This window comes from Cyprinus carpio, chromosome A8, assembly GCF_018340385.1.
Source record: "Cyprinus carpio isolate SPL01 chromosome A8, ASM1834038v1, whole genome shotgun sequence".
In the NCBI taxonomy this organism is placed as follows: Eukaryota; Metazoa; Chordata; class Actinopteri; order Cypriniformes; family Cyprinidae; genus Cyprinus; species Cyprinus carpio.
Window position 1 is genome coordinate 8,269,769 of NC_056579.1, and position 13,843 is coordinate 8,283,611.

The window sequence follows — 13,843 nt, forward strand, 5'->3', positions numbered from 1 at the left end:
GTCTTAGAAACAAAGCACAATTTAAACAGGAGAATGGATTATTTTTGCAAACTTAATACTATTTTGAGAGTATATTTCTTTTGCTTCCAAGGGACAAAAGTTGCATTTGACCAAAGAAAAGCGTAAAACCACCATAACTGCCATCCTGAAATGAAGACATTCTGAAGAGTGTGCTCTATGATGGCTGTGTGTCTAACTGACCCTTTAACGGGGCAGATTAGTGCAAACTGCCCTAATGGGGCCTCAGTGAGCAAACACAACATCTTTTGTTAAAGCCCTCTATGAGGAGAGAGTCAGAAGAGGAGAGGGGGGAAGGAAGGAATGCCTCTCATTAAGAGATCATCCATTTTTAGTGTGAAAATGCTTCCGATCGCTACAGTTCTGGATGGTTTGACTGCCATTGTGAGTGGATGCGATGATAGAGATGAAAGGAAGGAACATGCTAAATAGTGTTACCTGGCTTTATTAGCTTCTTTAGTAACGTCCCAGGCCCATGTGATGAAGTTCTGGCTGAGATATGACACTATGGAGTCTGCACACATCATCTGAGAGCAGAACACGTTACTGAGGACACTCTCGTCATTGTGGAGGTAGATGGCCAGCAGTTTTCTCTGAATGACAAAAGCACAACATATACAAACAGTTAGGTATAGGAAGGTATCATATGAATTAAGATTTTGGATCGGATTAAGAATCTTTATGCTTGTGGTTCCTTAAGAATTCATTAAATAATGACGTTTTTGTAAAATTTGGAAATCAGAAAAACAACTGTTGCCCTCAAGAGTCTGTAGCCAAATGATGAAATAATTTTTTGGAAATTTAATTTGATTTATTTTATCTGTTCTGAAATTGTTTCAAACAGGCGCTAATGGTCACACAAAGGTATTCCATCCAAAAAACATGAAAACTGAATAATATGAAAATATTATTTAAAAAATTAATATAATAAAAATAATAAATACAATAAATATAAATGAAATATAACATTATAATATATTATTTAAATGTTTTAAACTCATATAAATATATTTGTGTTATATATGTGTTAACTGGTATTTAATTTACATCTTGCAGAATTTGCAAAATGTTATTAATTTTAACAAAATAATATGGATGTAAACTTTTGAGCACACCTGTATAAAGATGATGATGAAATAAATATATAAAATAACATAGGCTGGACATAAGAAAATGTATGAAATGCATCATTCAATATGAGATTCAAAATTGGTGCAATGCAATAGCAGACTAACAGTGCAGGAAACACTGTCAATAGTATTTTAGCATGGTATTCAATTCGCATACAATGCTATGCATACTTGAGAACTGTTAAAGAAAAAACATTTCCAACCCTTCAAATAGCTGCACTGAATTTAAAGAGAGACATTCACCCATTTATAAACTATTGCCCACACAAAAGTCATTCCACTCCCACATCCGATTTGCAGAAAAAAAACATGAAAATTGAAGCCTCAATGGCCATTTCCACTACCTATGAAGCCAAAACCCATCTAATCCTGGCTCACCGATCCACCCTTATTTCATGATTCACCATCAGGCTTTCTGAGAGCTTTAAGGCCACTAATGCTTCACCAGGGTCCACAAGAAGAAAAAGACAGCGAGTGCCCTCCCCGCAAACCCTGAGCAAAACAAACATCCAAACCAAATCAAACTGATGCAGGCTAAATCAAACTTTCCCTGAAAAACAAAAACCGAACAAATCACTTTATTTGTTTTGCATCAAATGCCAGTGCCCTCCTTCCATCGTCGCAGGTTAACACAGGAAGCACCGCTGATGTCGATTCACGTCTAAATCCACAGATATTTACGTCGTCAGACTGACGGCGGTCACTCGCATAACCCAACAACTAATTAAAAAAAAAAAGGAAACCACCACAAACATGAAAGGTTTCGCCAGACAAGGCGGGGGAATAAAACCCACCGAATTGCAGAACAACTGAACGTTTCCTACGGATCTGACCCCCAACGGTTCATCAAATGCAGCAGGAGGGATTTTTCAACAGTCCAACGGTGGAAAAACAGAAAGCAAAGCGTGGAGAGAAACGAAGGAGGGCGTCAACGGAGGAGAGAAAGTTGGACTCTACAAAGGTGTGTATAGAAGGAGGACTGAAGGAGCGCTGCTGTGTTTGCACAGTGATTAAAGCTCTCGAATGAGCCACACGGCCCCTGGTGGGAGAGCGCTCAGGCCTCTTTTACTAGCCCAATTCAAGGCCCTGAAAAGATTAAACACTCATGCTGGGTAGACAAGCAAATGGGACCTTGAGAGAGGGCGAGATTTTAACCGTCAAAAACTGAAAGGGTGATGGATGAAAACAAGACAAACTTTTCCAGTCATCCCATGCAGTCTGTCCTAAAACTGACATAGCTGTTTCAGTACAGACTGAACTTATTCACTCCGCGAGCTGCGAAAACGGTTTGACCTTTTGAGGCCTCTAAGATTTCACTGAAGAGGTGGGGAAAAGCTACTCTCGCTAATAACAGTCTTTGGTCAGCTCCCTTATTTCACGCCCCTCCATTACCCACAGTCACTCCTATCTACTTTCATCCCATTGTTTTCTCCTCCTTTCTTTCCCTAGTTTTTGTGGGGTTTTTCTTATCCTGCAGAAATCAGCGCTCAGTCCAAATTATTGGGTCTGTTCTGGGGAAGAAACTGACCCAAAAGAGCTCTTTCTGTCACCTCGAGTCATCCCCCCACCTGCTCAGGACCAGAATCCTGAAATGGTGAGGAGGAAAGGGTAGAGACGCAAGAGGAACAGGGGAGGAGAAGACAGACTGAGGGAGGTGGGTAGAAAGAGAGAGAAAGCTGATCTGTCCTGTGAGTGGAACAGTACTAGCTTTCACACAGTTGTCTGAAAGTGAGGAATTCCCAGGCTAACTTTGGACATGTGAGTCAGTGTTGCAGCAGCAGGACCACAAAACATGTTTATCTACTAAGTGAAGGCCTATTCACATCAAGCATGACTCTTTGGCATGAAAAACACAGGTGACTTGATTTTAAAATGAAACAATGTATCTCTTTGTACTCCTTTACACAAATTAATCATTATTTATTCAGATACAAGTAATTTTTAAAAAAAATCAATCAGATAAAGAAATTTAGAGGGCGATGGAAACGTAATATGCAAAATGTAAAATATATATTTTTTTACTTTGTGTTATTTAGTTGCATCAAACTTGATGTGAACATGCTTTGAGATTGAATTCACCTAATCAAGGGCTCAAGACATGCTAACCACCTTGAACAAAGCATTTGCATTTAGTAAGTGTTTTCCAAATGCACTAATAATGGATCGAAATGTAGTATTACTATGTGCACTAACAAGGCAAAGTTTCCAGCATTAATGTGAGAATAAAAACTGAATTGAAATGCTATGCAGCACAAATCACAGCTAATCAAAACATATTCAATGTTTAAAGTCAGCATGAAATGAAAAAAAAAATGATATATATATATATATATATATATATATATATATATATATATATATATATATATATATATATATTCTAAACAAATCTTTTTGTTCTTCTTGTGAAAGATTCATCCAAACACACTTAAATTTTGGATCTGCCTCCATCCAATCAACAACCAAAGGACAGGACCATGCCACCTGCTCTATAATTTTTCTTTTCCAATAATATTCTTCACTTTGATGTATATCACAAAACAGTCTGTTGCTACTTCCATTACATTGTGACTTTAATAATGCGCTATCAACAGGGATTCTGGACCAATGAGATTTCAGTGTGGGCGGAGCTACCATTGCAAGACTCCAAAAACAGAAATATACGACGAGCGGCAAAATGTCCTGCTAATGATATTAACATCACGCTATATCTTATGATGGAAGAAACAGCCAGTTTTTTGTCTAATGCTATTTAAAGGACTCCTGGAGTCTGGTCACACTTCTACTGACAGAAAAAATAATAATCTTAAATAATTTTTGAAATGATTTCAATGCATTCTGCTGGTGGTAACACCTGCCCCACTGTGAGAGTAATGCTAGTTACACAGACATTCATACTTCTCTCGTAAAAGATATTGTGAAAGGATGTTTTTAATTACAGGCGATGTGTATGTGCTGGAGGAGGGAGAGATGTTGAAAGTGAACATTCTCTTTTGGCTGTAGGAAAGCAAACAATGGGAAATGAGGAGTTCATATTACTGCTCTTTCTTGACCTGTAGCGGAGTGCTTTAACAGATGGCACTTACAATACTATGAGAGATTCTCCAACAAAAACAGAACAATAATCTAGTAATAATAATAATTTTGTTGCATAATAAGAGTTTAGCTTTAAGAGCTGTCTGTATGTAATAAGCGCCTTAAAAATTCTGTCATTATTTCTGTCATATGTCACTCCAAAACCCACATTACTGTATTTCTTCCAGAGGACAAAAAAGTTTTGAAAAGGATGCAAAAGCTTCTCTCATGAATGTGCCAAAAAGAAGAAAAAAGAAGTAGAAAAGAAATTCACCTTTTGTGTTCCATGAAATAAAAGTCATACAGGTTTAGAACAACATGAAGGTGACAAAATACTAACAATTTTCATTTTTGTGTGAACTATTCCTTTAAACAAGACAAGAATGTCAATGTTTCGTTAGAAGGTAACTTATTGGCACTACTGACAAATCCAATTATTTGGATCAATATTTAAATACAAGAGTCAGTTTTCATCAGTTCTCCTGTTAGAACAGCAGTGTCAATAACATGAAGTATTTCAGGTGTCAGAAATCTCAACCCTCTTCCTCACAAGTCGAAAAATCGCTTCGTCACAGAGGCTCCACTATGAAACTCATGCATGAAAAACCCATGAAGGGTGCGAAGGAGCTATGAATTTTGATGGCCGTCTTTGTGCGGGTGGCAGAGGAGAGTTAGCGTGATTAGCTGGATGTTAAGGGGATTTGTGATGAGGCCTGTGTGCTGATGGGTGGCCTGACTCAAGAGTCTTCCGCTGATCCTCCGGCTGAACTCCAGGGCCTCCAGCATTTTCATTAAGGATGGATTGGGAGCATCTACCACTCCAGAAACACTTCATCACATGTAGTGTTTTACTTAGTGATTAGCCTCTCAGGCCTGCGAGAGAGGGGCACAAGTGCCCTCAGAAAAATCCATTCCACACATGCACACGTGCACATGAAACGTTCACAGCAGCAGCTAAACAACCTGGACTACAAGAAGACCGGCTGACTCAAAGGTGGTGAACACAGTAGTTTGTATAAATGGATTTCCTGAATGCTTCCCTTTTAGAATCTTTTTTATTGGTCTTTGTTTTTGCAATTCTATATGGTGATGTTAGTGTGCAAAAATTGCATCAGTGTTTCCCATTAATTGCCTAGACTCTGTGAGCCTGCTACAATCTAATGAACTGAAAACATTTTTACACTTCTGATAATAAAATAACATGTTTTGCACTATTGCTCTGCAAAGCCTCTGTCAATCAAACCAAAATCATAAGAAGTGTTTTAATTAAATATATAGTCTGTTGCATGGCATTTTTGAAAGAGAAGTGTGCACTTTGCTCAAGTGATCAGCTTGTGTTCTGATGTTTTAGTTCACAGTGCATGTGCTGTCATTTTAACATGCATTTGGGAATGCAATGGGCACCAGTTATGCATTATTTTCACATCTGCAAAATTTCCACCATATAAAAAAAAAATATTATGATTATATTCTAATTGTTTGGCTTTCACTTTAAAGTCCAGCTACAAATCAAAGACTTTTACTCTGTTGATTTTGGACACTTAAAATGAGTTAAAAATACTTAATTTTGAACTCTCAATCTGCACCAGATTGAGGCATTTAACTTCAAAATAAACAAAATTTTCATCCGGGGGTGGCTGACCCCACTAGACGGACCAAGGTCAAGGTCATTTGGGACGTGGCTGTACCGGAACAACATTCCAGGTGACGTCACTCCATTTTTAGAAATTTCTATTCATCTTTCATCATTTTTACTCAAAAGTATTTTTTTAATGATGCATACCTTAAATATGTCCTGTTAAATCATTCCTAAAGATAAATGCTCAAGCCCAAAAGGAGAACAACTGTGAATGGCATACTAGAGAAGCGCAAAAGGATGAAAAAGTTAAAATGTTTGACCCGTGAAGAAAAACACTGACTGTCTGCAAGAGAGGAACACAGAAGGTCATCTCTTCTTCTTACATTGGTTTGTTTTTACTGACACACTGAACTGTCTCCTCGGGGGAGAACGGCGGCCATATTGCGCCTGTGCTGAGGAGAGGAGGAGATCAGCTGGGCTGCAGGCAGGAAGCCATTCCAGCCCGCTCCTCATGCTCAAAAACCCCCTGAACATCTTGCTGCATCCTCCCAGTCTAATAAGACCGTAATCCACACAAGCTGTCAGTTGATACAAGCCTCCTTATGAGGACACAGCGGGGAAAACCAGCGCAAAGCTGTTCTAAATAAAGCTTCAGCTGTTCAAATGGGAAACGGAAATTTGATGAGGATTTATCATGATGGGGGGGCCAGTTCTGCCAATCAAACGTTTACCGTTTTTTTATATACCTGTGCATATGACTCTCAGAAGAAATGTTAGAGCCTGGTAGTGCATGTGCTTATATACGGGCAATGTAGGTTTTTGGAATCTGGCTTGGGTTATTTCCTGATCCCTATCACTTTCCTATAATTTCCAGTACCACCTCCGACTGTCACCATTAATAAATAAAATACAATAGAATAGAATAGAATTAATCATTTGTAATAAAAAAAGCAGATTACTCAATAAAAAAAATTAAATGAAATAAAATAGAATTTATTATACATTTATCGATTGGTAAATTACACAGTTTATACTCACATCTCTGGCTTTGCCATAAAAGGCCTCTTGAGATGCTGCTTCCAAGGAGCCGATGTAGAACACAGGATGGCAGTCGCCATATCTACAAAACATACATGCACACACTAAGCAAATATCACACACAATACCAAACATCAGAGTAGCTATTTTCAAACATTAAAAAACATCATATTCAAAACCAGCAGTGCTGACAAAAATGTGGACAAGACACCGCATACTGAGCTACACAGAAATGCCGTTTATGTTATGTTTTCTTTCATGAAATTGAATCACAATTGTTACTTTGTCCAGGGATCTCACCTTCTAGAAAATTCAGCAGTAAAGTGCAGTAAGGCATCACCCTCATTTTCACTGTCTTCTGGCACTGAGGGAAGACGAAGGAATATATCATTACAGATATCCAGTAAACACCATTCCTTCATGAGCCCTATTCGGACGGGACTAGTTTTACAGGGGGTCGTTAGAGAAATCTGTGTTTCACAGACGTACTTGGTGATTTTAATCCCGTCCAAATCTGCCATGTCTGTGTTTTTCTCACACAACCTCTGTAATAATTCCAGAGCGAATTACCTACTGTTTTTTAGCAAACTCAGTGATCCTCTGAGAAAACTAATCCCTTCCGAATGCGAATGTCTGTGATTGCCGGTGATATTTTATTTCACAACGCGTTTCCTTGAGTGTTTTGGCCAACGTGAATTACCGTAGATGCTCTTACAGCGCGCATGTTTGATATATTTGCTTCTCGGCAAAGAAATAATAATAATAAAAAAATAAAAAATAATAAAATCAAGAGCCAGATCACGTACACTGTTAATATTGGCTATTGTAATATCAGCGTCAGGTAAGATTACCGTTACTCATGTTCATTTATGCACTCAGTTACATAATGTTTTAATTACAGATTATGAAAATTAAAAATGGGTTTAGCCTACTACAAAAAACAAATTAAACTAAAGAAACCACACATTAACATGGTTTTGCTATACTAGCCATTTAGTTTTTTAGTATTTATTGTGTAATAATACTAATGGTAATCGATCCGAATGACTAACGTTATATACAATGAACGCGTACAGAGCGCGTGATCTCTGTGACGCCCAGATGCACAAAACAGACCCTCCCACCTCTGTAATAAACACGAAGATGTTAGTCCCGTCCGAATTGGTACATGAAAATTGCAGACGTCAGGTGGTAAGAATCGAAACTCAAACGTAGTTTAGAAAACTAGTCCCGTCCGAATAGTGCTATGGTCAACCCCAGATGAAATGACACTGTATAACTTACTCATCGGAGACTTTTGACAACTCGAGCTTCCCATGCCAAAGATTTCAGATTCATCTACACCAAACTCAGGTGCATCCTCGAAATCATCCTCACTGTCACTGACCATGTGAACATCTGTGCACTGTAACAGACACAGAGGCAATTTCTTCAAAACAATTCATTTGACAAAACAAGAGATGCACAATTTATCTGTCATAAGTCATTTTATGTGGCATGAATAACAAAAATTTTGATATATTAAAACAATATATTTAAGATGACAATATCAAACCTTATTTTTAAGTAAAAAATTTTTTTTTAAATTATTAATTTATAAATTATAAACTATTTTTTTTTAAATAAATTAATTGAATATTAATAACAGAATTCAGCCATAAAATGCCTCTTAAAGATTTGTTTCTGTGCAAGGTTCTAAAATCACAAAATATCTTTTCTACTGTATATCAAAATGTTAAATCTAATTTCTAACCCTAATTTCACTGAAAGGTATTTGTGTTTATAATCAGTGAAAAAATATTATAATCCTGCCAATCATAATAGCAAAAGCTATTAGTGTCAGCCAAATATGCCTATAATAGTGACCGCCCAATTACAACTATAGTAGTTCATAAAATAGTTCCCATTTTAATTCTACTTTGGGGACCAAACCTAATATGAACGGTGCAGAGAATGTAATAGTTGCCAATCTGTTGAAAGTTTGCCATCAGACTTAAAACACAGGGGCAAGTTTGGCTGCAGTGTTATGCCTGGCAACTCAACAGCGATCCCTGTGCCCACCATGTTATTTCATCAATTCAGACTGGGACTGCATTTCTATTCCAACAATGAGTTTCTCATTAAAAATAAAAAAGGCAATCATTTATCCATTTTGGCTGAGCCAAGCAGTCTAATTAAAAATCCCACAAAACATTAGAATAGCCAAAACTGGCACCAAATGCTGGCTTCAAATATGTTGAAAAACGAAAACCAAAAACAGCAGAAATGAAATGTATAAATGTAAAAATGATGAGAAAACAGAACTTCTCCATGGTTCACATCTACAGGTAACCGGCAGGAGATCTGACACTGTTTGTGTGTTCAGCTTTACCTCATCTGTCTGGTCCACCGTGAGCGCAGGGGAAGATCTTCTGCACACAGTCAGGTGGTGGCAGGGATAACTGATTCCACTGGCAGCCAGAGTAATCTGCGCAATCAAAAAACAGCTTTAATAGACATTTTCGAATTGTTTTCACAACCTTTTTGTTCTTTGTTTGAACTACACAAACCGTTTTTGTCAATGAAAAAACACTGCTTGTTATATAAAGTAATCATAGCTAACATTTATGAAGTTACCATTTTGGTTTAGGAACATCAAGAGGAGCCAGCAATGATAGAATTTTTGGGTGAACTATCCCTTTAAGACAGCTTTTCCCAGTAAAGTTTGCACAGACCACCAATATTCATTGACAGTGCAGGGTTTCTCTGGCTCATGATGGAGGTACTGTCTGTTTGGCACTAAAGAGCATCCCATGCAGCATACGGTGAACTGCTTTTGAAGGCCTGAGTACCTCATTAACTCTCAGGCTAGAGTGGAAATGTCAGCAGCACTCCACACTACAGGGACTCATTACAGACCAGCCCCATACACACATACACACACACACTCATAACACCTTGGAGCGAAAGCACAGAGGTCTATTCTCTCGACTGTTAACTGACATTACCAATTACACACTATAATCACAGTCTGTTTTTACATATTAATTTCCAATACCTAAATGACCACAGTGGTCTATACTTCATACCAACTGTAATGATTACATACTTGTATTACTTACAGAGACAGCTCTTAGCCTGTCATAACCCTGTCTAAAATAGCAAGACAGATACATCGGGAGAAACTAAAAAGGAGACAAAGAGAAAGATGGATAGCTGACTGCAGGGGGCTCTGGTGCACTTTTACTTTCATGTGTTTTTGGAGAGATTTTTGGTTTAATTGGAACAATATTTTTACCAGTTTATCACCTACATAATCAGTTAGATGGGACTCAAAAGAAATGACACCTAATAACACAATTTACACAACAGGAAATAACAGGCTTTACACGTAAACTACTTGATTTACATGATAAATTAATATTGAAAACTGTCCTGTACATTAAATATTTAAGCATAAAAATAACCAGCTATAAAACAAGATACTATCTCTAATCTCTAACTTTACTTAATAAAAACACTTTATTAAACATTAAATAAAAAATATGCCAAGGCCTAGCTGTTAGGAAATAGGAGTATGTTGGTGTTCATACAGGGAAGTAAAATTTAAATGAAGCATGGCACTTAATGAAATTAATTTTTAGTCTTTTTTCCAAAAAAATAAAAAATAAATTCTACAAAAAGAAAGGATAAGTTTAACAACTTTAAGACATACCAAGGCTGACGTTACGTCTTGGTATTGATTAACAGACATAACAGATTAAGTGTAAAGAAGCTTTGGTTTAAGCGCCATAATATCCCATAATGCAACTCAGAGAGGATTTCAGAGTGTCAAGTACTTCAACAGGGTGCTAACTCCCCCAAAACACACAAACACACATCACACTCTCTCTTTCTTTGTGACGGCCCACACAGAGAGCAGAATCACAGACAGTGTTTCTCTTCTACAAAGACTAATTAAAGACAGACTGCCTGTACAGAGACAATGTACAGTACTGTTGGGTGACACAAACAAAAGCACTGTCCAAACATCAAGCATGTTCTTTTTGCAGGAGGATCAGAGTGTCGGAGGCCAGAGAAAATGTAGAACTCACTAGGGAGGAAATCATAGGGAAGAGAGGGGTAAATTGTGCCACTACTGAAGGTGCCCACAGAGTCATAATCAAGTCTTCCATAGCTGTTTTAACTCTCTATCTAACCTAAAATATTGTACCTTTAAAGACTTCTATATGTAAATGACCTATGTTATGCAAATCTCCACATACCACGTTGGATCATCAGTTTGGGGTCAAGTTGCCTAATACTGAATAGATGTTGATATGCAAATGGTTAGTTTTGCATATTTATAAGGATAGTTCACCGAAAATTTAATTCGGTCATCATTTACTCACACTTATGTTGTTTCAAACTTATGTTGTTTCCACAGACTTCTGTGGAACACAAATGACGATATTTTGATAGTCACTGAGGTCCATCATTGTCTCAGCCCTCAACCCTGGACCCTAATGAATTGCATTAATTAGACAAAAAAAATTAAAAAATAAAACCTATAAAAAGTAATGTCATGAAGGTTTTAAATGACATGAAATGAGCAAGTTATGACAGAATTTTCATTTTTGGGTGAACTATCCCTTTAATGCGCTCATAATGACCATGATGATATATTTTACCAGTTTAGTTCTCATAAATAGTCAGGAATGTGAATGTTACAGTAGATTTACATATTAAATAACTGTTATCTTAAAACAAACAAGGCAAATCCTGTTTTCCAAGACATATCCCATTTAACACTTAAGTAGAGTAGAATTAGGGCACTCAAAGTGGTAAAACTTCCATGTTCTTATGAGTGTATGAGTGTGTCTGGGTGCTTAAGTGTGTGCGTGTTCAGACCCGCAGGCTACAGGGGAGAGGTCACCCCCTCATCTTTCCACACCTCCCTCTCCACCTTCAAACAAAGAACAAAATCCTCCTCTTTTGGACCCCTTTCATTAACACTTGCATTAAAGCCCCTAGCACTGAGCACCATGCAAAAGAGGAATTCCATTTCTCTTTCTCTGTCCTCGTCTAAGAGGCATTCTCCTTCTCTGTCTACCATCAACTAAACATATTTATCTGACAAACTTTTCCCTTTTAATTCTCCTCTTGGTTGTTTTCAGCTATTTGTTGTCGTCCTCTATCTCTCAGGCTGTGAAGGAGATAATTACTGCTGACAGCTGCTCTACTCATCCGAGAGCCCCAAGCTGCACCTTGTGCCTGCCTTCTTTGATAGATGAGGACAAGGGAGCTACAGAGCGCGAAAAAAGCGAGAGAGTGTGGAGTCCAGAAAAGAAAAGAAAAATAAGAAGCCCCACCCCAAACACCTGTTGGACCCTTTCAGGTTGGGGTTTGAAGAGGTGTCAGTCTTGATTAAGATCTAGGGTCAAATACAGTGTTTAAAATGCCCAGTGAACCTTTCAGAACTAAGCCCTTGAAAAAAAAAAAAAAAAGGTGTGAATGGGCTAGGCGATGTTTTGTTTTCACCTGTTTAAGGTGTAATCTGTAACTGCTACGATTTGCTGGATGTTATTGGCAGACAACAGCAAATGCCTATTACAATAATAAAATTATGTAGTGCAAATCTCAGTGTCAAAACAGTATTACTTTTTTTAAAACTAATAAATAATAATCTAAAATATTATATTACATATTTTATCTAAAAAAAGTAACTGACAGGTCCAAACATAAACACATCAACCATATTAAAAAGAAGAAATGCTGATGAATTTATAATTATATGCATATGCATATACAAGTGTATGTATGTGTGTATAAGATAATAATCAAAAAATATATATATATATATATATATATATATATATATATATATATATATAAAAACTTAAAAAATATATAATAATTTAAATTATAAATAATAATAATAATAATAAAATGAATAATGTTTAATTACAGTTTCCTAAATTTAAAATAGTTTCAAATCCTTCTACCTATCTTGCAGTATTAAAAAAAAACTGGGAAAAGTCAAGAAAAACCTTTACTAAAACAGATTTGAATGAAAAACCTCTCCATTTCAAATCCAAACATTACAGATCCATTTCACCTGCATATGAGAGATCACCACTGCCCACTGTTCTAAACATGTAAAGCATGATTTATGTCAGACAGCACCAGTAAGGGACAGGGAGTGGAGATCGACAGCAAGTTGGTGGTTCTGAGGACAGAAGATTGGTAATATAAGAGTGTGTATACCTCTCTCTCGGAAGAACTTCACCTGCAGACAGCAATCTCAAAAGGGGCTCTGTATGGGCTTAGAGCTAAACCTCGTCACTACGGCAACCAGCAGGCCCAATAAGCCGCCTCCGCAGGTCTGTGACGCTGAAAGCCCATAACAGCCGTGGGCCACGGAGACCCTCAGAGAGCAGCAGCAGTAATACATTAGCAAACAACAAGAAACTCTGGATAAATGTCAGCAATTAAGGGGGAGAAGACTCTAATAAGGATGTTCCAGAAGTTGTCAATCATTCCCATAGGTGCTCCATGAGGTTGGCAGTGAAATATGAAAAGAGCTCAAAAGAGTTTTGGCTCAGGATGTGTGTGTGTGTTTGCATGTATGTGTGAGAAAGGGAAATCAGAGGTGGGAAATGGACCAATTAGGAGCCTAAATAAAGAAAACAAATAAAATAAACAAGAACATGAGCTATGATTTGAGGCTGGGGCATTTTTCATAATAGTGGCAAGGGAATCAGTCAATCTTGAATAAAGTTTTTTTTCCTGATTTACAAAAGTCATGGAAAAAAAAATTCACCAAAAAAAAAAAAGTGATGAACTGGGATTATTTACTTAAATTTTCAGATATCTCCATAATACTATAAAAGGATTCAACAAAAAAATTGTGCTCACAAAATAGCGCAGCATAAGTTCGGGCAGAAAACATATCAAAGTTTGGGTGGTTGATGCCAAACACAGCCTGCAAACAGCGGTCCTCAAGTGGCCTGCCATATGAAGAAGCCTGTGTCAGCCCCTCAAA

The 13,843-nt window shown here is 37.3% G+C and overlaps 1 protein-coding gene across 2 annotated transcripts in view; it reads right to left on the minus strand.

Moving 5' to 3' along the window:
* The window catches only part of LOC109059289 (FAS-associated factor 1-like), a 67,355-nt gene that overhangs the window by 23,619 nt on the left and 29,893 nt on the right, over positions 1 to 13,843 (minus strand). For both annotated transcript variants that reach the window (XM_042761921.1, XM_042761920.1), the window contains exons 9-13: positions 9,212 to 9,307; positions 8,125 to 8,245; positions 7,141 to 7,204; positions 6,841 to 6,922; positions 457 to 611 (exon numbers count right to left, since the gene is read on the minus strand). In XM_042761921.1, coding sequence (XP_042617855.1) covers positions 457 to 611; positions 6,841 to 6,922; positions 7,141 to 7,204; positions 8,125 to 8,245; positions 9,212 to 9,307 — 518 coding nt within the window. The remainder of the gene's footprint in view (positions 1 to 456; positions 612 to 6,840; positions 6,923 to 7,140; positions 7,205 to 8,124; positions 8,246 to 9,211; positions 9,308 to 13,843) is intronic.